The following is a 26816-nucleotide window of genomic DNA, read 5'->3' as shown; positions in this document are numbered from 1 at the left end:
AATCCATGCTTGCTGAGAAGTGCAATGTCAACTTAAATAGAGTGACCAGATTTTTGTAGGCTCAACCTGGGACGGGGTGAATTTTTCGGCCGCGCCGAAAAATTTGGTGTCTGCAGCGCGCGCGAAAAATGGGCGTGGTCATGACATTCTATGGGCGGAGCTAACAGAATGATGCAACAGCGAGGCATAAGAAAGCAGTGTTTACGCCGTGATGTGGTCAAACGTGGATTCACATCATAGGTGTGCAGAAACTGTGTGATGCTATTTAATAGTATGCCATAACCGCAAAGCAGCAAACACAGCCAACTATGACCATTAAATAATAAATGCAGCAACAGTTACTCCAGACACCACAAAATAAACGCAATGGGCAACATTTCAGCACAAAATAATCGCATTGCGGGCAAACGTGAGCATAAAATAAACGCAATGGGGGCAAACATGTCAGTACAAAATAAACGCACTGCGGGCAAACATGTCAGTACAAAATAAACGCACTGCGGGCAAACATGTCAGTACAAAATAAACGCACTGCGGGCAAACATGTCAGTACAAGATAAACGCACTGCGGGCAAACATGTCAGTACAAGATAAACGCACTGCGGGCAAACATGTCAGTACAAGATAAACGCACTGCGGGCAAACATGTCAGTACAAGATAAACGCACTGCGGGCAAACATGTCAGTACAAGATAAACGCACTGCGGGCAAACATGTCAGTACAAGATAAACGCACTGCGGGCAAACATGTCAGTACAAGATAAACGCACTGCGGGCAAACATGTCAGTACAAGAACGCACTGCGGGCAAACATGTCAGTACAAAATGCACGCAATGCGGCCAAACACTTCACCTGCAAGAAAAGACATTTACTCACCTGGCAGAAGACGTCCCCTCACGCAGCCGGCCTCTGGTGCCTCAGGTGCAGCTCCCCCTGGCCTGGACGATGTTCAATCTCCCGCTCAGCCTCTCACAGGCAGAGCAGGGCTACGGCAAGATGGCGTCCGGAGGCGGAGCCCTGTACTGGAGACAAATAGTCTCCAATACAGGGCTCCGCCTCCGGACGCCATCTTCCCGTAGCCCTGCTCTGCCTGTGCCTGCCGGAGGAGAACATTGCAGGCTGGAGCGGGGCTGCGTGGAATGAACTAGTGCAGCGTCTAGTTCATTGTACGGTGGCCAGAGTCCCGAGGCCGGGACGTCCCGCTGCTAAAAGCGGGACGTTTCCCGGGACCTCATGCAGCCTGGGACAGCGCCCCCGAAGGCGGGACGCGTCCCGGGTAAAGCAGGACGTATGGTCACCGTAACTTAAAGTTAGTGTTGCAACTCCATAGGTGGCTGCAAAATAAAATGCAAATTGATATTGAAAGATCATCTTTAATACTGTAATATATCCACAGTGCAGGAACCCTGTTACGGAGTTTTGTTTAGGCACACAGCTTGCTTATGTTTGTGTAGAAGTTCCTTGTGATCCCAAATAACTTGTACATTTCCAGGTAAGGAAGTTGGATGTCAGCCACCTCCTGCACCAGTGACTGTATATACTGTAAGCTGCAATCTTCTCAAGCAGGTTACTCTCATGGCCCCCTTGCAGCATGAACAGTGGAAATAATGTAATGCAGACTCCAGGAGCAGCCACACCCTCAGATCAAAATCTCAAGATTATTTTTTTATTTTTTTTGCTGCAGAAATGTATTTTCACACATTTGAGCACTGATTACTAAACTATCATATGATATTTTTGAAGATATGGGTCTTAAATATAGAGACCTGTGTTGTATTCCTATGTTTAGAGTAGCTCTTATAAATGTAGAACATTCAGTTTATACACTTTACCACAAAGTATAAAAAGCTACAGGCAGGATTGCCCTTTTTTGCTTTTATGTGCTCCCTTTGCACTGTGAAATTTGAAGGCTTGTGTTTACCATGACCCCTGTTTTAAGTTGCAGCTACCATCCCACATCATCTTGGCATAATAGTTGTGCCCAATTCCGGGCACGACTTAGGTCGTGCATGGCGAATAAAACTTTCTCATTCTGATAATAGTCATGTGACAATAGGCCTGATGCACAAAAGGCACTCATTTTGTTGTGTGTAAGAGAGGCCCACCATTACACTATTGCCACCACATGTTTTACTTTAGCAACATGCATGTTATACTGGCAATGTGTGTGCACTAGTATTGTAATTGAATGCAGGTGGTGTCATGGGTGATGAGCAAAAGCTTTTGGGGAAAATGTTGTGTGAGGAAGGCACTGGGCAAAAAGTGGGTGTGGCCACTCATGACAGGTGGTATAGCTGTTTGCCATTGTTCCCACATTCTATACAATACAATACAATAACATTGCTATAGCGCTTTTCTCCCATAGGACTCAAAGCGCTTAGGCTCTCTCAGATTCAGTAATTAGTAGGATGAAGTATTCACACAACAAAAGTTATATTTCTGCAAATGCCAAACTGAACAGGTGGGTTTTCAGTCTGGATTTAAACACGTCCAGGGATGGAGCTGTCCTGATCTGTTGAGGTAAGGAGTTCCAAAACGCAGGGGCAGCATGACAGAAGGCTCTGGGACCAAAAGTTTCCAAGTGGACTCTGGGTATGACTAGATTATTAGAACCTGTTGATCTGAGAATGCGGGGATTGCTACGCAGCTGCAACATATCTTTCATGTATCTAGGGCCTAAATTATTCAGGAATTTAAATGTCAGTAGGCCGATCTTGAATAGGACCCTCCATTCTATAGGTAGCCAGTGAAGGGAGTGCAGGACTGGCGTTATGTGGCAGTGACGGGGTTGGTTGGTTAGCAGTCTGGCAGCAGTATTCTGTATCAGCTGTAGTCGGTACAAGACCTTTTTTGGAAGGCCAGTGTAGAGAGCATTGCAGTAGTCCAGTCGGGATGTGATGAAGGCGTGGACTAAGGTTGGCAGATCTTCTGGGGGTATGAGGTGCTTGATTTTTGCAATGTTCTTCAGGTGAAAATAGGATGATTTCACCACAGCAGAGATTTGAGTTCTGAAGTTTAAATCCCAATCAATTAGAACTCCCAGGCTACGCACATGATCAGAGCTGCGCAGATCCGTGCCTCCTATTCCCAATGGTGAAGACTGCAAGTTAAGTTGTTTTGTTGTCATGCTCTGCCCTCCGATCAGAAGGACTTCAGTTTTGTCTGCATTTAGTTTCAGCCAGTTATTATTATTATTATTCAGTATTTATATAGCGCCGACCTATTACGCAGCGCTGTACAATATATATATTGTCTTGTCACTAACTGTCCCTCAAAGGAGCTCACAATCTAATCCCTACCATTGCCATATGTCTATATTATGTAGTGTAAGTACTGTAGTCTAGGGCCAATTTTAGGGGGAGCCAATTAACTTATCCGTATGTTTTTGGAATGTGGGAGGAAACCGGAGTGCCCGGAGGAAACCCACGCAGACACGGAGAGAACATACAAACTCTTTGCAGATAGTGCCCTGGCTGGGATTCGAACCAGGGACCCAGCGCTGCAAGGCGAGAAAGCTAACCACTACGCCACCGTGCTGCCCAGTTGTCATTCATCCATTGCTGTAGTTCACGTAAGCAGACATTCTAGCTATCTGTTGCTTCCCCATGTCCAGCCCACCCTCTCATTGCCTCCAACCCCTTATTCAACAGCTGCATGTCTATAAGTAGACGATGGTGAGTCTCTCATACCTGTGGGAAGTAATGGTATCATGGTGGTATGTGAGGGTGTTGCAAAGAGTTGCAATGTTCATATGAAAGGAGCAGGGAAATGTCATTTGTGGGAAGGGCATTGCAGTGCAGCTGCTGAAGTAGATGCCAAGGACTGTGTAGTAAGATAGGGGGCCAGTTGCTAAGTACAGGCAGGCCTTCCAGTGGGGGAGGAGAAAGTCTTGTCTCGGGGGTTTGGAGGGTAACAGAGTTCATGCCTCTTCTGGGGTGACTATTTGACTATATTACAAGCCTGTGTCTGTGCTTACTATGAGTATGTTTAGGTGCTGTGCATACAATGATTACATTTTGTCTTGAAGGATTATATGTGAGTAAAAAGAAGTAACCGTCACTTTTTCAGTTGCTATGCTAACAGACTGGTTCTTACAGCAGCTTGGAGTTCTCCAATTGAAATCGCATCATGGTCATTAGAAATGTCTGTGAGCTTTGAGCAGAGAGAACTTGCGTAGTAAGGGGATACGCTGAGTGAGTTTGCAAGCAGCCACTGACACACCATTTACAGAAACGAATGGCTAGGTCAAATTGGGTCCATTAAAAATGTCGAAGCGGCTTTAAAAGGGATTGCAGTCATTGGGAATTGTCAGGTTTCTTCTCTATTCATTGCATTGCATTATCTCACTCTGCAGCTAAAGTGCAAGGACATTAAAAAAACAAAACACCAATCTTCTAATTTTAGTTGGAAGAACCGTGGTGTGTCCTATGCGTAATTGTTGCCTTGTAATAAAGTGCCATGACAGTGAGTGGTTAAATATGCAGCCTCTCGGGGGAGGTTGAATGAGAAATACTAGACTGTAATCCTTAATAATACATGATTTACGTAGTTCCTGTGCAATTATATTAAAGTAACTAAAAAAGAAAATAAAACCACTCTATTTTCCTAATGTAGCTAAGCGGATGTCAGAGTCTCGTATATCTCCACAATGCCTAGAGATAGCCTGTGGCTCAAACAGGTAAATAGATGAAGGAGGAACCGCTTTCCATCTTCCAAGACCACTACCGCTGATCTGCATATTCCGTATCAGCTGGAGCTGGAACCCGTTCCTTTTATAATTATTATTGAATTATATTGCCCCAGCAACTTCCGTGGTGCTTCGCAACAGCATACAGGGAATAACCATACAAAATAAACAATACAATAGGTAATACAAGACAGTGGTGGATTACTGCTACTGCAGTGAGCAAATCATATACAGATTTTTACAGAGTTGGGAGGTATGTACACACATTACACAGTATTGGGAGACAAGAGGGGAAGGGAGCCCTGGCCAAAAGGCCTTATAATCTAAAGGTTTAAGGGATAGGACAGTAGGTAAAGAGAAGCTGTGTATGTGTGTTAGAAATGGTGGTCAGTGGCTGGTGGGAGAGTATGCTTGCCTGAAGAGGTGAGTTTTCAGATTGCTCCTACAAAGAGTAAGTGTGGGTAAGTGGTGCATGTGTTGAGAGAGAGTGTTCCAGAGGAGGGGAGAGGATGGAGAGAAGTCTTGTAAGCGGGAGTGAGAAGAGGTGACTGGAGAGGAAGACAGGAGAATATTGTTAGTAGAGAGATTGTGTGTAGGATGGTATCTGGAAATGAGTTTCTTTAGATAAGAAACTAGGTTGTGGAGAGCTTAGTAGGCGAGACTTATGCTGGGAATACACGGTTAGTTTTTGAGCCATTTAGATGGCGCGATAGATAATTTCCAACATGTCTGATCTCCCGCCCGATCGTTTTGCCGCTCGATTCCGCATTGAACACAATGGAAAAAGATAAGAAAAACGAGCGGAAGATAAGAGAATCGCCAACGGAATAGAGCGGGGAATCGATGGAGCGGGAGAATCGAGCGGCAAAATCAAGCCGTGTATGCCCAGCATAAGGATTTTAAATTGTATCCTTTGTGTAACTTACTTTCTTTTCTTACCTTTTTTTTCCTCTCCTTACATTTATCTTTTTTTTCTCTTTACCTAGAGCAAATGAGTGATTCATGCATCTCATTCCCAGAATCTGAACTGGTTTAATGCAGCTCGTGGTGCTTCTAATTCAGAGCAGCAGAAAATGGGTTATTAAATAGCAGTGCAGTGAACCTTATATAATATAAACCAATGCTCAGAGTAGTTAAATGATGCTGTGTCCTATCATTGCAACAAATTGTGAGGGTGTTTTTTTTTTTTAAGCTGATGTTGCCATCGTTGCCAACATATCATTCTAAATAGTCAGACAACAGAACCTGTCTGAATAGGCCAAGTTGATAGTGGGATCTGTATTGCATTCCATCTATAAATAGGAACGTAATGGAGGGGAAAAGTCGCATCGAGCGTTAGGCCAAGTGTTGCAGCGCATACAGTAAGGTATACAGTCAATGAGAAGTAGCTTCACTGCCACTTAACGCCTGTGTATGTGGAAATGCACTGGATGCTCTGCATTGGAATACTGTATTCCTCTGTATTGTATCGCACCCGATGCACTCCTATGTCACATAGACTGACAATTGCAGTGTGATACTACTGCTCGTTAAAGCTAAGCTGTCAGCAATACTATCTTAAAAAAAAACCACATATATAAGTATGCTCTCCCTACTTACATATGTATAGCACTGTCCATGTTTTGATTTTAGTGATTTTTCGATAGGAAGAAAAGAGAAAATCCTTCTTAGGATTCTCCATTTTAACTGTGTCTGTCTTGAAGCCAATCCTGATGTCATTTCCCCCTTACTCTCCTCTGCCTGATTGTGTATGAATTGCCCGCCCTCCTCCCAGTCATTCCCACCCAGCTCTGCTATAGAAAGTGCATTGTCTCAGCAAGATAAATATTGGCCAATCAGAGAGGAACAGAGGTGTGGAAGGGGAAACCAGGAGGGAAAGAGGCTGCAGCCAATCAGGCTGCTTCAGTTAAGTCTAAGGGGAAAGTAAAGAAGCAAAAAAAGACAACCCAGCATGCCCTGCAACTTCCTTTGTGCGGCAATGTACAAAATAAGAGTCAGGTAAACTAGGGAATGATCATTTTACAACAAGAAATGTAATAGTGATTTTTAATTTTTGGATTGCCTGGTTAGCATCCTTATTACTTGTTTACCAGATAAAAATAAAGAATTGATTTTTGATTTTATGCCTGACAGTTACACTTTAAAGTGGTTCTGTAACATTACACAGGTGTGGTACTGTCACGTGACATGCAGGAACACCCAGGACAGGAGCTATATAGAGCTATGTGACTGCATATTGTGTTGAAAAGAGAAGAGTGGATCTGACCCAGCTTCCTGCACTACATTTATAGAGCACGTAGCCTACCTACTTCTAGTGTCGGATCAGTGAATAATGGCGCAGAGCGCCTATGCATAAAAACGGCGCCGCATTAAAGAGAACCCGAGGTGGGATTTAATTGTGCTAGTGGGGCACAGAGGCTGGTTGTGCACACTAACACCAGCCTCTGTTGCCCCATGGTGTGCCTCCAAGTCCCCCCTGCACGCCGCTATACCCCCCGCAGTGCTAGTAACACGCAGCGTGTCGCCAGCACAATGTTTACCTATGCGGTGTCAGTCAGCGCTGCTCCCCCGCCTCCTCCGTATCGGCGCTACCCGTCCGCGTCCCTTCGCTCCCGCTGATTGGAGGGAAGTGACGCGGGTGGGTAGCGCCAATACGGAGGAGGTGAGGGAGCGGCACTAACAGAAAGGCAGAGGTGTAAACATTGTGCTGGCGACACACTGCGTGTCGCCAGCACTGCGGGGGTATAGCGGCGCGCAGGGGGGTCTTGGAAGCACACCGTAGGGCAACAGAGGCTGGTGTTAGTGTGCACAACCAGCCTCTGTGCCCCACTAGCATAATTAAATCCCACATCGGGTTATCTTTAAAAAGATACGCTTATCGCTATTTATCGTTAGTACTGCATAATAATGGCGCACAGGGAAAAAAAAAAGAAAAACGGCACACAGTATTATTTTTTATCAATAGCGCCGTTCATATGCCAAACAGCAGACGTTATTGCGCACAGTAACGTTATTTATCAATAGCTAACCTACACAAGCCAAACTGCAGAAATTATTTAAAGGGACACTGTAGGGGGGTCGAGGGAAAATGAATTTAACTTACCCGGGGCTTCTAATGGTCCCCCGCAGACATCCTGTGCCCGAGCAGCCACTCACCGATGCTCCGGCCCCGCCTCCGGTTCACTTCTGGAATTTCAGACTTTAAAGTCTGAAAACCACTGCGCCTGCATTGCCATGTCCTCAATCCCACTGATGTCCCCAGGAGCATACTGTGCAGACACAGACCATACTGGGCCTGCGCAGTATGCTCCTGGTGACATCAGCGGGATCGAGGACACGGCAACGCAGGCGCAGTGGTTTTCAGACTTTAAAGTCTGAAATTCCAGAAGTGACCGGAGGCGGGGCCGGAGCATCGGTGTCCCTTTAACTGCAAAACGGTGAATGGATTTAATGTAACACTGTCAAGGTTAGGGTTAGGCACCACCAGGGGGGGTTTAGGGGTTAGGGATAGGTACAGAGAGGGTTCTATGTGTTAACGCTAAATAACTATAAGGCTTTAACGCTAAATAACGATAAGGGTTTCATGTTAAATAGCGATCAGCGACAAACTGATTAGCTGCAACACCGTGCGCCATTATTCGCAGGCGCCATTTTCAGATGGATCCTCTATTGTGGTACTGCGGGGTGAAGGGCATGAAGGCAACCTGATACTAGTAACCTGAGTGGGGTGGTCTATCCAAAGATTTGCTTGGAGGCACCTGAATTTCTTGTTATGCCCCTGCCTGGGTGAAAACCATGCAAACACGGGAATGACATACAAACTCCAATACAGATACACTAGTGTCCTGACCGAGATGTGTACACGGGACTCCATTGCTGCAAGGCAAAAGTTCTAGCCAGTTAGCAGGCATCATATGAAGTTGCTTTTCTAGAACAAGTATTTATTTTAGACCATTCCCAAACCCCTTTATCCAAGGTTTTACAATACTAACATTTTTGCATTTTTCTCATTAAGAGAAACACCATTCTGAGCTTATCTCACCTAGCCCTAATAGCACTAGACACAGACATGATTAATCTGTAATTCAGTGACAACTGATCTGTGTAAATTAACTTTGTGAGGAGACAGTTTTGCAATGCATAATGATTTCTGATCAGGGAGCTTCAGAGCGCAAGCATTTGCTGTTCTCTACTATTTATCATAAATGCTCATTTATAAGTGCAGCTCAGCTCTGCGTGAGATTTGTCACCCGTCCACCACACCGGCTTCCTCTCTTTGTGAGCTCTAGCAGCGGGGAGATGTGCTGTATACCTGAAGCACTGGTCTGAGAATAAACGCCTTAGATGTGTCAAATTAAGGTCTCTCCTTGGAACCCTCCTGAGTAATTACCGGTTTCAGTTGTGTCTGGAACGCCAGCAGAATAAAAAAGATGTATTTTGTGCGTGTATAGGTGCCCGCAGAATCGCCTTCTGTAAAACATCATTTTGTAGACAAAAAAAAAAATAAAAACTCTTGTTTACCGTTGTACTGATTATGCAGCCTGAAGTTGATGCCTTTGTTCCCGTACGATTTATTTATAGGGATTTTTCATGCTAATGCAGACTTATGCCGTCATTACGGCATAGGGACGCGGGTTAACGGCGAGGTTAGCACTGATTGTGCAGGGCTGACTAAAGGTGTTAAAATTCAATAAAGTGAAGTATGGAGACATATTGCATGACAGGATTGAGCAGGATAAACATGCCTAGAAAAATAATTGAAATACAGCGAGAGTAAATTGATAACAAGTACAATTTTCATATGTCTATAAATCAGCTTGAAGACTGGTTAGATCTTCATCAACCTTTATCTAGCCCCCCTCCCCCACCTGACACCTAGACATGTGCTGAGGTGAAAAATGCCTCATTTTGTCTCACAAAGGGCCACAGCAATTTGATGTGCCATATACTGTATATCTGTCAGCTTATCTTGACAAGCTCATCTCCAACTGCTACCGTCGGCAGAAAATAAACCGTATAGCGTTCACGATGAACCGAACAGGAACAACTATTGATTGTGTTTTTCAAACCATCGATATGGAGTGATGGCAATGATATGTCACAATAAATGTGAGCCGTCTGATGACACCTGTGATAAATATATGAGCTTCCTTTATTGTGACATTGAAATACCATACATTTTTCTCATTTAATATACTATTTAAGCAAGACAAATTGACATGCTGGGTCAGCTTTGTGCAATTTGGAATATGTTGCTTCAGCTGTGTGGGAAAATCTAAAGGATAAGTGCAGTTATATGCAAAAGGGCACTTTAATTAAAGTTGATTTACAGTCAGGTTAAATAGAGTGCATAGCTTTTTTGTGTGGCCAGGCCAAGATCTAATAACCTGTTACCACATGAAGTTGTTTTAATTAGATCCATCAATTGTTGCCTGGTAAGTGCTGCTGACATGTCCCATGGTATCCGCTCTGACACCAAACTATAGCTTTTGTAGCTCCTGTAAAATGGGGTCAGGGGAACACTCCTCCACCCACCCCTCCTCGGGTTTACCTTGCTAGCACGCACCTTGTATATAAAATATAATATAAATATGAACTTAAAGTGACCCCAAGATTACAGTGATATGGATGCTGCCATTTTTTGCCTTTAAACAATACCAGTTGCAAGGCAGTCCTGTTGATCTGGTGGCAGGAGTGTCTGAGTCACAACCCTAAAACAAGCATGGGGCTGATTCAGTCAGACTTGAGTCAGAACACCTGATCTGCATGCTTGTTTAGAGTTTATGGCTAAAAGTATTAGATGCACAGGAAGAGGAGGGCACCCAAACAACCTGCATTATTTAAAAGAAGATAAATATGGCAGCCTCCATTTAACTCTCACCTTGGGTTTCCTTTTAACTGTTTACAAATCAACACAAATACCACAATACCATCATTTTGGGGTCTGCTTAACTACTTTAGTACCAAGCTAATTGAAATCTACGCCCTGTTTTGGTGGTCACCTGGCTGACAGGGCGTATATTTCAATTAGCCACCGCTGCGCGCATTCGCCGTTTTCCATCACTCCCGACGATCTCGCCGCTGAATCCCAACGTCTCTCGTCACAGCTCACTTGCTCTGACTGTCTCTATGACGGCAGAGCCCTGTGAGCGGGTCAGGAGCCGATTTCATTATAAGTCACTCACATTGGCTTACATTGAAAGACAGGGTCAGGAGCCAATGAAAGCAGCTCCTGACCGGCTCACAGGAACTCGGTAGCCCAGGTTCCCGACGTACGGCGGCAGGTAAATGCGACGATTCGTTGTTTTCCATCGGGATTCTGCAGTTTCTGTACCAGCGGTCTCTGGTCCTTAAGGGGGCAATGACATTTTTTACTTAAGTGGTTAAAATGTTATAATATTTCTGTAAATGTGGGCTTTTAAACATTTACAAATAGAACAGATTTGCATAAAATCTTGAAAGTGATCTTACACTTTTAATGCCACACCTAGTACATGCCGTGCTGCCTAATACAATTTCATAAAGCCTATCATTGCCCTCAGCCTCTGGTAAACAAGTGTTGTGGTTTCTAGTCACTACTGATATGCTCTGTAGAAGGCAAGGAGATGGGAGCTATGGGCTCCCTAAGGTATGCAATTCCTTTTTTTCTCCTAGGAGATCGTTTTCATCTTCTGTTTAACAATAACTTTTCTGTGCTCTGCAATTGGAAAAAGTACCAACAAGTAGGTGCAAATGTACTGTCAATAGTAGGTGCAAATGTACTGTCAAACCTATTCTGAATATTTTTGTGCTTGCTGGTGGCTTTAAAGGCATTTTACTGAGATGGTGTGAAAATATCACCTAGGAGAAAAAGTGAATTGAGTAAGGGCCATGATGTCCAAGCGAAAGAGAATAATTGCCACCACGTCCAGATCCACTACTACCACTACCTACTATAGAGTATCACTGTAAGGGTAGAGAAAAGTCGCCATGTGTTTACCAGGGATGGGCACTGACATGCAAATAGTTCCAAGTTGATGCATGATCATTCAAATTGTGTATACAAATTTTTGCAGCTTAAAAAATGGACCGATGCAATTCTATCTTCAGCATTCGATTGGTCCATTTTTATTGGTCCACATTTGCATATTCCTGCATCATTTGTATATTCCTGACTTATTTGCATCTTGTTGACTACTGCTGATCCTTCTCATTTATTAGTTTCTGAGTCCCTTATTAAAGTATGCAGATTAAAGAACTATCATCAAATAAACTGTTTTTCTGTAAACCCCACATACCTGTAGAGCTTTTAGCCAGCAACAATACAATGCTTTTCAGAGGTCTCTCAGTACAGCCTGTGTGAAAAGAAAGCCATGTTCATCCAGCTGTTTTGTAACAATTTTGTGTCAGCATCAGAGGGTAGGGCAGAGCTGCACTGTAACCTGGCTGTAAACTGTTTACTTTACACTGTGTGGCAGAGAGAGAGAGACACTGAGAGGAACTCAGAGCTTCAGCTGATGATTAATTACACACATTTGAAATTATATTTCTGAGTCCTCATTTTAAACAGATTCCAGTCACAGTATTAGAGCCAGTGAATATTGTTTCTGTATGCTAGATGTGCAGAACAGTGAGAACTGTTCCCTGTAAATGTCATATTTTCTTCATATAAAACATGAAAAGATGAAGAAAAAGCCTTTGCATTGCTGTTTGCTAGTAATTACTGGAAATATATGTGGAATTTAGAATTTTAGTTAACTTTGATATTTGTTGTCCTTTAAGCATGCTTGTTCTAGGCAAGTACTGAAGCCAGGTATTTCACCTTTTTTTGTTTAGGGAGATCACATTAGCAGTACCCATGTTTTTTCTCACTTCAGCCTTGCTTTAACATGCTGAACACAGCGGTATGATACAGTAGAGAACCATTGCTGTTTTAGTGGAGATGTGGTATTTAAACAGGGAATATAAGTAATCAATAAGGTCTGCTTTAAAAAGGGCTGTCTATGCACTGATGTAAATGAATTCCAACAATTTGGCACAAACATTCTTCAAAATATGTTAACTTGGCACTTAACGGCATGCAGTGAGCAACTTCTGAATAATTTTCAGCTTAACTGAAGTCATTCTCAGACATAATAAATAGGGCTAAAATACTGATTAGGCCTATGTACATTCCTAATTAGATATTCTCAGTCTAATTGTACTTCTTGTTGTGGGTAATTGCTGGACATGTTGCTGCTTATCCATGGAAGCTGAGCCAGAGTCTGGTTTGTCTGCTTGGACCACCCCTGGAAAGGCATAGTCTGAAGGTTTGCATAGTTGAGCTAAGCATGCATATTAAGAAAGCTACATGGAGGTGATCAAGATGGTCATAGTATTGTTCAAGTTAGTAAATCCAGCAAAACTTTAGACAAAACATGTTGTTCAGATCATTAAATGGTCTCCTCAGGCAATACTTGTTTTTGTGGGTAGCTATGTTTTTAGGCGTGTTAGATTAATGGTTTTCTGCACCAATATTATACAGGTAGTCATCGGTTAACGAACAAGATAGGGACTGTAGGTTCATTCTTAACCTGAATCTGTTCTTAAAGGAATCATCACGCAAAAAAAAAAAATGGAGTTTCACTTACCTGGGGTTTCTACCAGCCCCATGCAGCCATCCTGTGCCCTCGTAGTCAATCACTGCTGCTCCAGTCCCCCGCTGGCAACTCGTTTCGTGTTTGCCGACATCGAGGTCAGAGTACGTTTTTACGCATTCCCGCTGGTGCAGGAACATTAACACATACATTTTTACACATTGGTGGTGCAATGCGTAAAAATGTATGTGTTCATGTTCCTGCACCAGCGGAAATGCGTAAAAATGTACTCTGACCCCGAGGTCGGCAAAAACATAACTAGCTGACGGAGGGGGACCAGAGCAGCAGTGAGTGACTACGATAGCACAGGATGGCTGCATGGGGCTGGTAGAAGCCCCAGGTAAGTGAAACTCATTTTTTTTTTGCCTGACTATTCCTTTAAGTCAGAACAATGTGCTACCTCGGTCCCCTGTACCTCCTCTGTGCCCCCTGTGCCTCCACTGTCCCCCTCTATGTCGCCTCTGCCTTCTGTGCCTGCTTACACAAGTTTAAAAGCCATTTTTTCTTTGAATTTTTTAAAGTCAATTTTGTCAAGAACTACAAGTCCAATTTGAAAAAAAATTTTTTGGCTTGTTCCTATGGAAACCGGGAATCCATGCCGTTTGTATCGGCGGGTCGTTCATAAGTCGGGCATTCGTAAGTCGGGGACTACCTGTACTGGTCATTGGGAGTGTACCTTGATTTCCTGATTAGTGCTGCCCTCACCTGGTGACTCTTACACACCTTCTCCAACATACCATAGTAACTTCACCCCCTGCCTTGTGCCTAGCCTTTCCAAAGGCCTTAACATTAGCACTTTGCCTCATAGATATCTAACACTGACCTATCCTTTTGCCTAAAGCTGCCTGTGAAAAAAATCCTAGCCTTTTCTGTTATCTATTGTTAAACCTAAAGCCCCATCTACACGATACGATTCTTTGTGCGATTCAATTACGATTCTATGTACGATCCGATTAAATCCGACATGTCCGATCTGGATTCGATTCAATTCGATTTGCCATTGTTTTGCAATGGCAAATCGAATTGAATCCGGATCGGACATGTCGGATTTAATTGGATCGTAAATAGAATCGTAATCGAATCGCACAAAGAATCGTATCGTGTAGATTGGGCTTAAGTTGAATATTTAACTGAGAGGTGGGTATACACTTGCTGATTTTTATCCCATGGATATCCAACAGAATATAAATCTTGGCCACAAACCATGCCCGATCGATTTTTGTCCAAAATCCTTCAAATTAGTTGATTGCACCAGATGGAAGATATCTCTCAATCATTAGCGGGCGATCAGGAGCATAGCAGTAGCAGCATTTGATTTTGAGTTGACCAATGTACAGCATGTTACCATCAGAGCTTGCACTCACGTGTCGGCTGACACGTGTCTTCTCTGCATCGCTGCCCTGGCTGCCTCTCCATGGCTCTATTCTCCATCGCCTGTAACACGGGATAGACCATAGAGGCCGAACACTAGAGGCCCTTCATATATGCCAGGCATTATGCACTGCCTGAGGTGGGAGCACATAGGTGGGGGGGATCTAGGGGATCCAGCATGCAGTGCGCAGCTCCACAGATTTTCAAGGTTAAATCTGTTGACAATCTTTACACGGTGTATATAAGGATTCAAACCCACCCAGATTAGATTTGGTATAGTAGGGATTTATCTGATGCTTGAAACTGGTAGCCATTCTCTTAGTGTATAGCCGCCTTAACCCTGATCATTATTACCCTGATGTAACTTTACTACCACTCGTCTAAAGTCTACCATACACCCCAAATACAATACCCACTTTCCTAATCTCCAGGACTAGCAATAACTGCCTGGAATGTGGATTTTACTGGTTTGATACAAGTGAGTCTCAACATGCCTCTATGCCAACTCTTTTTTTTTTTTCCTTTTTCTCCCCCCCCCCCCCCCATGTGCATGTTGTGTATATCTGTTTGTTTGCCCCAGATGCTGTACGCTATAAAGTATATCATGACAAGTAATTTCCCTGAAATCCTTGACATACAGTACATATATACAAATACATTTATGAAGAGCATAATTGTCTTTGTCACTTTCAGCCTATTGGTTTTTTTTGTGTTCACGTACTAGCATACCATTTAGTAGTCATGTGCCACCAAAATGTAAAAAATTGCAACATATGCCCCAATGTACCAAATGCAGCCACAATGACCATCTAAGAATAAATGCAGTGGGTATTACCCCACATAAGAAATGCAGACATTGCAACCCTTATAAAATGCAGCAAACATTATGCTCTCCATAAGAAATGCAGCAAACATTTTAGCCGATGTGAAATGCAGTAAACTTTTATGCTGCATATGAAATGCAACAAATATTACCCCACATGAGAATTGCAGTAAACATGATGCATGCCACATATGAAAATGCAATAAACATTACCTCACATAAGGAAAATGCAGCACAACGTTACAACAAATGTGAAATACGGCACGTTACCCCACACATGAAATGCTACAAAGTTACCCTACATATAAAATATGGCAAACTTATGCAGTCAAAATTGTCCCCCAGTATAGGTAGCTGCTCAATAGGAAGTTAAATGTGCGTGCCCATTTAGGCACCCCTCCAGGCAGCCAAAGGTGTCCTCCAGTGTAGGTAGTCTCCCCCCCCCCCCCCCTTCATTGCTCACTGTATCAGACCTCAAGATCGCTACTGGAGAGAGAGGCACACAGTGACCATGTGACACCTCAAATGCAGGAAGTGGCTAGTGTCATCGGCATCTGAAGTCCTTGTGGTTATTGAGTGCCGCTTCTACAGTATTTGCTGACCTTGAGGTCTGATACAGCGACTCTTGTGCTGGGCTGCCCTGTGATTTTCTTGCGCCCTGCCATCACCCAGTACACCTGATGAAGAACCGTGATGGTTCGTAACTAGTAGTGTTGCTCCACTATTAATACATGCTTTAATTAGCAAGCCTTTTGTGTGCCGCCTCTTCACTATTTCTGGCCCTGCCATCACCCAGTCTCTGAGTGATGACAGAGCACAGACACGGCAACCCAGCAGGCCCCTGCAGTAGGTGAGGCCCCAATCCGCCAATTGCCTTGCTTGTAGCTAGCAGCGGCCCTGCATCTTTTCTGCTTTTAGTTATCTGGAGACGTGCAATAGGTTCCTCACATTACCAATGAAAATCCAATCAGGAAGCTCAGGTAGAGTACAGTGCATGTGCTCATTCAGAGCATATTATGCTTGCTTTTTGGGAAATTTGAAAGGTGGTTGCATTTGCAGATGTGAGATATTGGTCATGTTCAGTGCAAGTGTTCTGAATTCTGAAGACCATTGGAGAGAAGCACTAGGCTTGATGCGTGAGGTCTGAGATGTTTGGACACCTCATTTAAATCCATAATAATTGTATAATTACGAGTAATACTTTGCTATTCATTCTAAATCTGCACATGTTCTGAATATGACTGGAGCATTCATTTGTCTGTTTGGACATGTTCTCAGTTGAATTCCCTATGTACTTTGTTCCCCCATGCCAGCCCATTTCACCCTTTCCTGCACCTTGTAATTTCGCTCTGCAGGATGGAAATTGTCATGTGTGCTTACCCCTATTCATTTCTGGCAGTGCTTTCTGAAATCCTTACGCTTGATTACATGTTTTGTGCAGCATTTATTCTGAGGACTAAAGGGCTCCTCTATTAAATACATTCTAAATCTATATTTACATGAAATACACCCTTTAAAGGAGTTTTTTTTTTTCAAGAGATGCATTGGATTTAATCGTTCACGCCATAGCTGGAACTTTCTTGGGCTCTATAAATATATTTCCTTCACATAGGATGCACAGATGGATTTGGACAGATGTTGTGAATGGCAGCCAGGTAGTTCCAAATACAATAGATCTCCTCGTTCCCGTTCCAACAATCCCACAATTCCCCCATGTCTGTGGGAGCTTTCCAACTGTTTGGCTTGCTCTGAATTTCTGAGCATATACAAACTCCCAAAGCAGGTTAGAAATCTGTTGGATATTAAAGAAAATGTGTACATTTTTCATTTGTTTCCTCTTATTAGGAATACATTTACTGTTGTAGAAAAGAAGTTTAAAGCTAGAAGAACACTGTGTTGTCTGCGCTGTTTACTTTTTGGTGTGTTTTGCATTTGCATTTTTTGTGCATTTTGCATTTGGTGTTGTTTTTTTTGGTTACTTTTCCTAATGAATGGAATAAAATACTGTATCATATAAAAAACACACATATCAAAAACACATGTAAAACACATTCCTCTGCATCTCCTTTGTTTGAGATAGCCTATGTGCGTTTTACATGCGTTTTTGAAAATGATGCAGCTAGTTGTGTGTTTTCAAAAATGCACAGTGGTATAGCGCATATATATGTGTTTTGCATGCGGCCCATAGACTTTCATTAGAGGCAAAAAAATACTTGCGTTTTCCACAATGCTAGCATTTCTGCCTAGTGTGTTCCTACCCTCAAAGATTACAAAAACACTTTTCTGTCTTGAGATAGCCATACATGTAACAGTTACTTCTGCTCATTTCATCCACTACCCCCCCCCCACCCCCCGCCCAAACATTTATTTCATTTTGAGCTGTTTGTATGAACTTTAATATTAAACTCATTGGCCTTAATTCACTAAGCTTATCTCCTGTCTTTAATAACGTTTCTAGAGTTATCACCATGGTGATGAGGCATGTAGTATTCAGGAAACATTTTACCTCAGGCAAACCTAAAGTTAACTCTTCTGTCTTTAAGTTAACTCTTCAATCCTTAAAGTAACTCCAGAATTCAAAAATTAAAGCCCGGCTGTTAATTAACTGCATGTGAAAATAACTACAGAGGAGGTACCTTAACTACAGAGGAGGTAATTTAAGGAATCCAGAGATAAGATAACTCTCTCACTGTGTGGTGGTAAGTTTTCTCTTGCCTTATTATCTCCAGCATGATCTTAGTGAATTGAGGCCAAAGACAGGCTGTTAATTAACTGCGTGAGAAACTACAGAGGAGGTAACTTAAGGAATGAAGAGACAAGATAACTATCTCACTGTGTGGTGGTAAGTTTTCTCTTGCCTTATTATCTCCAGCATAATCTTAATGAATTGAGGCCATTGTGCTCAGGCTGCATTCTACAGTTTGTGACTGTTCATAGCTTTTAAGTTTGGTATGGACTGTACATTTTTAACTGAAATTAACTGTTGATAGAATCTAGTTTTTGTCAACCGGTCAGTAAAAAATTATATGGCTACACTGAGTGAAACCATTATTCCAGACAGTGGTCACATTTGTCTATAGTAGTCATGTTGAGTTCTTTCTTTAACTATTACACATCTATTTGCAAAAGAATAATTTACATGAATTGAAACTAGGGAGCAGGCACATAGTTCTGTAAAATTAATTATTCTAATGTAAAGAATTACAGTTATTAGTCTATAATTAAACACTTGCTATACAGGACATGTATGTACTTGTCATAATGCTAATTAAATGTTAGCACAGCTTTGAGTCTGTGGCATTGCAGTAATGTCAGATACATTCCCTGCTGCCACAATAATCTTATCAGGGTAGTGGGAGGAGCCATGTCTATAGGATGACAGCATTTTGCTGTCATGTGATAAACAGGAACAGGAAGGAGTTGTTTTAGATGCTCCCCAACAGCCTTGTGCAAATAGTATACTTTTGTCATTTGTGAGGTGTTACTTAGTTCTTCATCTTGTAAAAGTATGCGCAGCACAAATAGTCTATTTCCAGAAACTGGGAACTAAGCTTTGCTTTAAACTTACCTTTCCTAATCTCCCACCCATTCCCTGTCAGGTCTTCTTCCTATTCTCTTAGCAGAAGCAAACTCTTCAGGGCTAAAATACTACGAGCCCTGTTCTTACAGCAAGATTTAGTCCCAACTAGGGCTGTGGAAGGTGGTACATAAATCCTTAGACTCTTCCATTTATTGCACCTCAGACACTGACTCCGACGCCTCTGTTTTCAATATTATAAAGTAATTCCATTGTTCATTGCATAAATAGAACATACAAGGTATTTCATCACTGCCAAAACACAGCAATTTGAAAACTTTATGTTGGTTCCTGCTTTTAGAACCAATAACTATTGTCTAAGATGCAGATGCATTACCCTATTGGTCATTCAAGCCTACACCTGCCAATAAGAGAGAGTATTGTTAAAGTTGGAATACAATTCATCCATGACTCCAACTCCAACTGTCCGGTAATTGCACCTGACTCCAAACTCCCTGACTCAGACTAGACATCTCTGATCCATCTCTGATTTTCATTGCTTCCCCATAGATTTGTGCCGATAAAGGTTTGATAGCAATTCTTGCACAAGGGATTGGCAGACAATGCTTTTGCTATTATATACATTATATGATCACTGATCGCAGTAGAATTGATTTGCCAATATTTGCTTTTTTTTACTTTTTGTGTGTGAAATAAAGGAACCCCCTTTTTGTAGGGGTAATGCAATTACTTTTTTCAAGCACCATCATTTCTATGTCTAAACTGAGGCAGGAGAGTTTGTGTACATGAGTGGATGTATGAAAAGTTATTTCCATGCTCGATTACATGAATGTCCCAACACTAGTATAATGAAATTCAGTTTAAAGAGAACCTGAGGTGGGTTTGAAGAATATTATCTGCATACAGAGGTTGGATCTGCCTATACAGCCCAGCCTCTGTTGCTATCCCAAACCCCCCTAAGGTCCCCCTGCACTCTGCAATCCCTCATAAATCACAGCCACGCTGCTGACAAACAGCTTGTCAGAGCTGGCTGTGTTTATCTCTATAGTGTCAGTCTCAGCTGCACCCCCGCCTCCTGCAGAACTCCAGTCCCCGCCTGCATCCCTTCCTTCCCTGCTGATTGGAGGGAAGGGACGGGGGCAGGGACCGGAGCTATGCAGGAGGCGGGGGAGCAGCTGAGACTGACACTACAGATGTAAACACAGCCTCACAGCATGGCTGGGATTTATGAGGGATTGCAGAGTGCAGGGGGACCTTAGTGGGGTTTGGGATAGCAACAGAGGCTGGGCTTTATAGGCAGATCCAGCCTCTGTATGCAGATAACATTCTTTAAACACACTTCGGGTTCTCTTTAACTTCTTTTTTTTAGTAAGGTGGATGTATCTGGGCATCCTGTCTTGCTTTTAACTAAGTCACAAGAGCAAGAGAAGCAAAAGTAGTCCTATAAGGAATGGCTCTGCAACCTGAAGACTTCCACAGTGATGGATATTGTCTTGCATGAAATCTACTGGTTAGCACAACTGAGAATAACTCAAAAACTGATCAGTTAAATTGTGTATTAGAACCTCGATGCCCAGCGGGATGTTGTTGCTCAAGGTAATCTGTCAGTGCAGTTTAGGAAGGGTTTTTATTCGAGGAGGATAAGGGATTGCAGGGGCGTACCTAGAAATCCCCAGGCCCCCCTGCAAAAAAAAAAATCTGCCCCCACCCCCAGGGCCCGCTCAGGGACTTTTAGGGGGGCAGGAGGACCCGCAGCATAAGAGGAGAGTGTGGCAGATCGATGGGGAGCTCATTTCGGGCTCTCCTCTCAGCGCTCCCCCTCCAGCAATCAATGGTGGCAGCAGCAGCGGCGGCAGGCTGAACACATTACCTCCTCGCTGGAGGTCTTCCGTTCTCTAAAAGTAACTTCCTGTTTACACAGGAAGTTGCATGAAGCTCTTAGAGAACGGAAGACCTCCAGCGAGAAGGAGGTAATGTGTTCTGCCTGCTGCCACTGCTGCTGCCACCAATGATTGCAGGAGGGGAGCGCTGAGAGGAGAGCCCGAGGTGAGGGAGGGGGGAGAATGTCCCCCCTCCCCACCGATCTGCCACACTCTCCTCTTATGCTGTTATCCCTCCTGCCCCCCCAAAAGTCTCTGAGCGGGCCCTAGGGGGGCCCCGGGCTCCCCCATGACGGCAATGGTCGCATCCCCTATTGTTACGCCAGTGAGGGATTGGATTGGTGCTTATCAAAGATCAGGTGGCCTTAAATACTGTATGTGACATTCATTGAAAAAATTTTGTCAACTGCCTACCTGTTTTTGTTGCTCCAAATTATCCATCTTTTGTATCAATGATTATCCACTCTGCCTTTTCTCTATCTCTGTATGCCAATAATATTGCAGGCTCTAATTTTACCATGTGCATATGCTTTAATTTAATATGTTCAGTATTTAGCTCACTTGGACACTTCTTGTCTAACATATAAGCTCAACCTTGCACAGCAGACATAAGAATCAGGAATTGAGTGATACTCATGGCAGGAGCACAGTACAAATACCAACTGGATAGTTTTATTTTTCTTTTGGGTTCAGTTAAGTGTGAGTCACGCACCTGAAACAAGACTGCAGCCAGCGCATCCAGAATTGAGTCAGAACTGCATACTTATCACTATGTCAGCATCAGCAAGGGTACCTTTGATATTCCTCTCACTTATGCTGGGAATACACAATACAATTTTCTGTAAGATTCTCTGTAAAGCCCAATCTACATGATACGATTCTTTATACGATTCAATTACGATTCTATTTACGATCCGATTAAATCCAACATGCCGATCGGGATTTGATTCAATCGATTTGCCATTGCAAAACAATGGCAAATCGAATTGATTCAAATCGAATCCCGATCGGACATGTTGGATTTAATCAGATCGTAAATAGAATCGTAATCGAATTATATAAAGAATCATATCAAGTAGATCGGGCTTAAGATTTACCTGCCAGATAGATAAATTCCAACATCCTGGAAATTATCTATCCAACCGTCTATCTGTCTAGCAATTAGGTATTGTTCTACTCAGCAGGAGATAACCAGAAGACAATGCACCAGAGATAATGACCAGTCTCTACAGAAAATAATCTAATTATGCATTCTAACAGAAAATCTAACAGAAGAATCTAAAGCCCAATCTACACGATACGATTCTTTGTACAATTCGATTACGATTCTATTTACGATCCGATTAAATCCAACATGCCGATCGGGATTTGATTCAATCGATTTGCCATTGCAAAACAATGGCAAATCGAATTGATTCAAATCGAATCCCGATCGGACATGTTGGATTTAATCAGATCGTAAATAGAATCGTAATCGAATTATATAAAGAATCATATCAAGTAGATCGGGCTTAAGATTTACCTGCCAGATAGATAAATTCCAACATCCTGGAAATTATCTATCCAACCGTCTATCTGTCTAGCAATTAGGTATTGTTCTACTCAGCAGGAGATAACCAGAAGACAATGCACCAGAGATAATGACCAGTCTCTACAGAAAATAATCTAATTATGCATTCTAACAGAAAATCTAACAGAAGAATCTAAAGCCCAATCTACACGATACGATTCTTTGTACAATTCGATTACGATTCTATTTACGATCCGATTAAATCCAACATGTCCGATCTTTCCGATATTTCGATTCAATTCGATTTGCCATTGCAAAACAATGGCAAATCGAATTGAATCGAATCGAATCCCGATCAGACATGCCGGATTTAATCGGATCATAAATAGAATTGTAATTGAATCGTACAAAGAATCGTATCGTTTAGATTGGGCTTAACAGAAAATTGTATGGTGTATTCCCAGCATAAGGCTCCCTGCACACTGCAAAACCAGTTTGCAATTCCGATTTTCCCTGAATGCAATCAACAGAAAAACGGAGTCAAAAACGCAGCATGAAGTAAAGATTAAAAGTCGGACTTGGATGTAAAAACCGATTAAAAAATTGAATCGGAATCGCATGCCGTGTGCAAGGAGCCTTACAGCGTTTTTTTAAGTTAACCCTCTGTTTATATCCATCTTGGAACATTCAGGAGTTGATAGTTGTTTTTTTTAGTAATGTTGTAGTTAACTGTGCAGATTGAGCATTATGCTAATTATTATGATACAGACTTATACTAATTATTAAAATCTCTCAATCGACTAATCAAATCTTGCAGTGGACACATTGGGTCCATTTTCAAGCTGCAGAGATTTGCAGTAACATTTGCATAATTCTGCATCAACTTGGAATAATTTGCATGTTTCAAGCCAAGTAGAAAGTTGGCAATGACACAAATTTTGTACTAAACACCTTTCCACGTCTGTAGCACAGGATTATAGGTAGACAAAAATGCCTATAGACTTAGGCGGTTGTACTAAAACGCCGTTAGATGGATGTGGAAACACAGATATGCGTGTGGATGTAAGCGCACTCAGAAAGGTAGCAGTTGTCTCTGGCAAGCCTGCAGGAAAATTATCTCACCTTTCAAATAGAGATGGGCTGAACCTCCGATTTTAGGTTCGCGAACTTCCGCGAAAGGTTCGGTTCGCGAAAAAGTTCGCGAACCGCAATAGACTTCAATGGGGAGGTGAACTTTCAAAGTTTTAAAAAATTCTATCAACTGGAAAAATGATAGAAAACATGTTTCAAAAGCTCTAATACCTGGAGCCCCACCTAATTCAGTGAAATACACATCACTGCTAGAGGACCCACCCACCCACCTCCAAGCAAGGTCCTTTATACCATTTGCCTACCTACACTAATTAGTTATGGGACAGCTGCTACACACTCTGCTAGGGAAATTTTAATTTCCCTCCTCCCACCTCCCTTCTACCCTTCTACCTATTCCCTCCTCCCTCCTACCGGAGGGAGGAGGGTCTCTTCTGCCAGGGAATTATACTATTTTAAAAACCAGTATACATCATACCATAGCTGGTACATCATACCATAGCTGGGAATACATACATGAGTATACATCATACCATAGCTGGGAATCGAACCCAGATCTCACTGTGTGGTGGACACGTCACCCTAAGCACTGTACCACTACAAAAGTAAGTGAAGCTAGCCTAAAATTTAACATTTATGCTCAATGCAATAGAACCATTAGGTTTCTTAAAGGAGAACTGTAGTGAGAGGTATATGGAGGCTGCCATATTGATTTCCTTTTAAGCTATACCAGTTGCCTGGCAGCCCTGCTGATCTATTTGGCTGCAGTAATAATAATAATCCAAACATTTGTATTGTGCTTTTCTCCTGTCGGACCAAAGCGCTCAAGAGCTGCAAGCCACAGGGACGCACTCAAGAGGCCACCCTGCAGTGTTAGGGAGTCTTGCCTTGAACTCCTTACTGAATAGGTACTTGACCTAGCCAGGATTCAAACCCTGGTCTCCCATGTCAAAGGCAGAGCCCTTAACCAGTACACTATCCAGCCACTGTAGTGTGAATCACACCAGAAACAAGCATGCAGCTAATCTTGTCAGATCTTACAAAAATGTCAAACACCCGATCTGCTGCATGCTTGTTCAGGGTCTAGGGCTAAAAGTATTGGAGGCAGAGGATCTGCAGGATAGCCAGGTAACTGGTATTGCTTAAAAGGAAATCAATATGGTAGCCTCCATATACCTTTCACTACAGTTCTCCTTTAAAGGGAACCTTAACTGAGAATGATATGGATGTTTCCTGTAAACAATACCAGTTGCCTGGCAGTCCAGCTGATCTTTGTGACTGCAATAGTGGCTGAATCACACCCTGAAACAAGCATGCAGCTAATCCAGTCTGACTTCAGTCAGAGCACCTGATCTGCATGCTTGTTCAGGGGCTGTGGCTAAAAGTATTAGAGACACAGGATCAGCAGGCGATTCAGGCAACTGATATTATTTTAAAAGGAAAAATCCATATCCTTCTCCGTTTAGGTTCCCTTTAAGGATTTGTAGCATAAAAGCCAATTCACATTGGCTGGGATTTGAACCTGGGCCTCACTGTATGGTGGACAAGCACACTAACCACTATACCAACTGAAGCTGGCCTGAAATTGCTGGCCTAAAATTTACTATTTATGCTCAATACAAGAGAAAAAGTAGACAAGACAAATAACATTTATATCACACTTTTCTCCTGGCGGACTCAGGACCAGAGCTGCAGCCACTAGGGCATGCTCTATAGGCAGTAGTGTTGGGCGAACAATGTTCGCCACTGTTCGGGTTCTGCAGAACATCACCCTGTTCGGGTGATGTTCGGCCGAACACCTGATGGTGTTCGGCCAAACTGTTCGGCCATATGGCCGAACTAAGAGCGCATGGCCGAACGTTACCTGAACGTTCGGCTAGCGCTGTGATTGGCCGAACGGGTCACGTGTAGTGTTGGGCGAACATCTAGATGTTCGGGTTCGGGCCGAACATGGCCGCGATGTTCGGGTGTTCGAGCCGAACTCCGAACATAATGGAAGTCAATGGGGACCCGAACTTTCGTGCTTTGTAAAGCCTCCTCATATGCTACATACCCCAAATGTACAGGGTATATGCACCTTGGGAGTGGGTACAAGAGGAAAATTTTTTTAGCAAAAAGAGCTTATAGTTTTTGAGAAAATCGATTTTAAAGTTTCAAAGGGAAAACTGTCTTTTAAATGCGGGAAATGTCTGTTTTCTTTGCACAGGTAACATGCTTTTTGTCGGCATGCAGTCATAAATGTAATACATATAAGAGGTTCCAGGAAAAGGGACCGGTAACGCTAACCCAGCAGCAGCACACGTGATGGAACAGGAGGAGGGTGGCGCAGGAGGAGAAGGCCACGCTTTGAGACACAACAACCCAGCCCTTGCATGAGGACAAGAAGCGTGCGGATAGCAATTTGCGTTTTGTCGCCATGCAGTCATAAATGTAATACAGATGAGAGGTTCAATAAACAGGGACCGGAAACGCTAACCCATCACAGATGTTCATTGTTCATGTTACTTGGTTGGGGTCCGGGAGTGTTGCGTAGTCGTTTCCAATCCAGGATTGATTCATTTTAATTTGAGTCAGACGGTCTGCATTTTCTGTGGAGAGGCGGATACGCCGATCTGTGACAATGCCTCCGGCAGCACTGAAACAGCGTTCCGACATACAGTGGAGGAAATAATTATTTGACCCCTCACTGATTTTGTAAGTTTGTCCAATGACAAAGAAATGAAAAGTCTCAGAACAGTATCATTTCAATGGTAGGTTTATTTTAACAGTGGCAGATAGCACATCAAAAGGAAAATCGAAAAAATAACCTTAAATAAAAGATAGCAACTGATTTGCATTTCATTGAGTGAAATAAGTTTTTGAACCCCTACCAACCATTAAGAGTTCTGGCTCCCACAGAGTGGTTAGACACTTCTACTCAATTAGTCACCCTCATTAAGGACACCTGCCTTAACTAGTCACCTGTATAAAAGACACCTGTCCACAGAATCAATCAATCAAGCACACTCCAAACTCTCCAACATGGGAAAGACCAAAGAGCTGTCCAAGGATGTCAGAGACAAAATCGTAGACCTGCACAAGGCTGGAATGGGCTACAAAACCATTAGCAAGAAGCTGGGAGAGAAGGTGACAACTGTTGGTGCGATTGTTTGAAAATGGAAGGAGCACAAAATGATCATCAATCGACCTCTCTCTGGGGCTCCACACAGGATCTCACCTCGTGGGGTGTCAATGGTTCTGAGAAAGGTGAAAAAGCATCCTAGAACTACACGGGAGGAGTTAGTGAATGACCTCCAATTAGC

At 42.9% G+C, this 26816-nt stretch overlaps 1 protein-coding gene across 10 annotated transcripts in view; it reads left to right on the top strand.

Moving 5' to 3' along the window:
* Positions 1–26816, top strand: part of IL1RAP (interleukin 1 receptor accessory protein) — a 337672-nt gene that overhangs the window by 141643 nt on the left and 169213 nt on the right. For 3 of the 10 annotated variants that reach the window (XM_068281203.1, XM_068281194.1, XM_068281204.1), the window contains exon 2: positions 18227–18339. The exons of the other annotated variants lie outside the window; for them this stretch is intronic. In XM_068281203.1, coding sequence (XP_068137304.1) covers positions 18305–18339 — 35 coding nt within the window. In that variant the 5' untranslated portion in view covers positions 18227–18304. The remainder of the gene's footprint in view (positions 1–18226; positions 18340–26816) is intronic. 10 annotated transcript variants of the gene reach the window in all.

This window comes from Hyperolius riggenbachi, chromosome 4, assembly GCF_040937935.1.
Source record: "Hyperolius riggenbachi isolate aHypRig1 chromosome 4, aHypRig1.pri, whole genome shotgun sequence".
Classification (NCBI taxonomy): domain Eukaryota; kingdom Metazoa; phylum Chordata; class Amphibia; order Anura; family Hyperoliidae; genus Hyperolius; species Hyperolius riggenbachi.
Note: the sequence above shows the minus strand (reverse complement) of the source record. Positions and strands in the feature narration are given on the sequence as shown.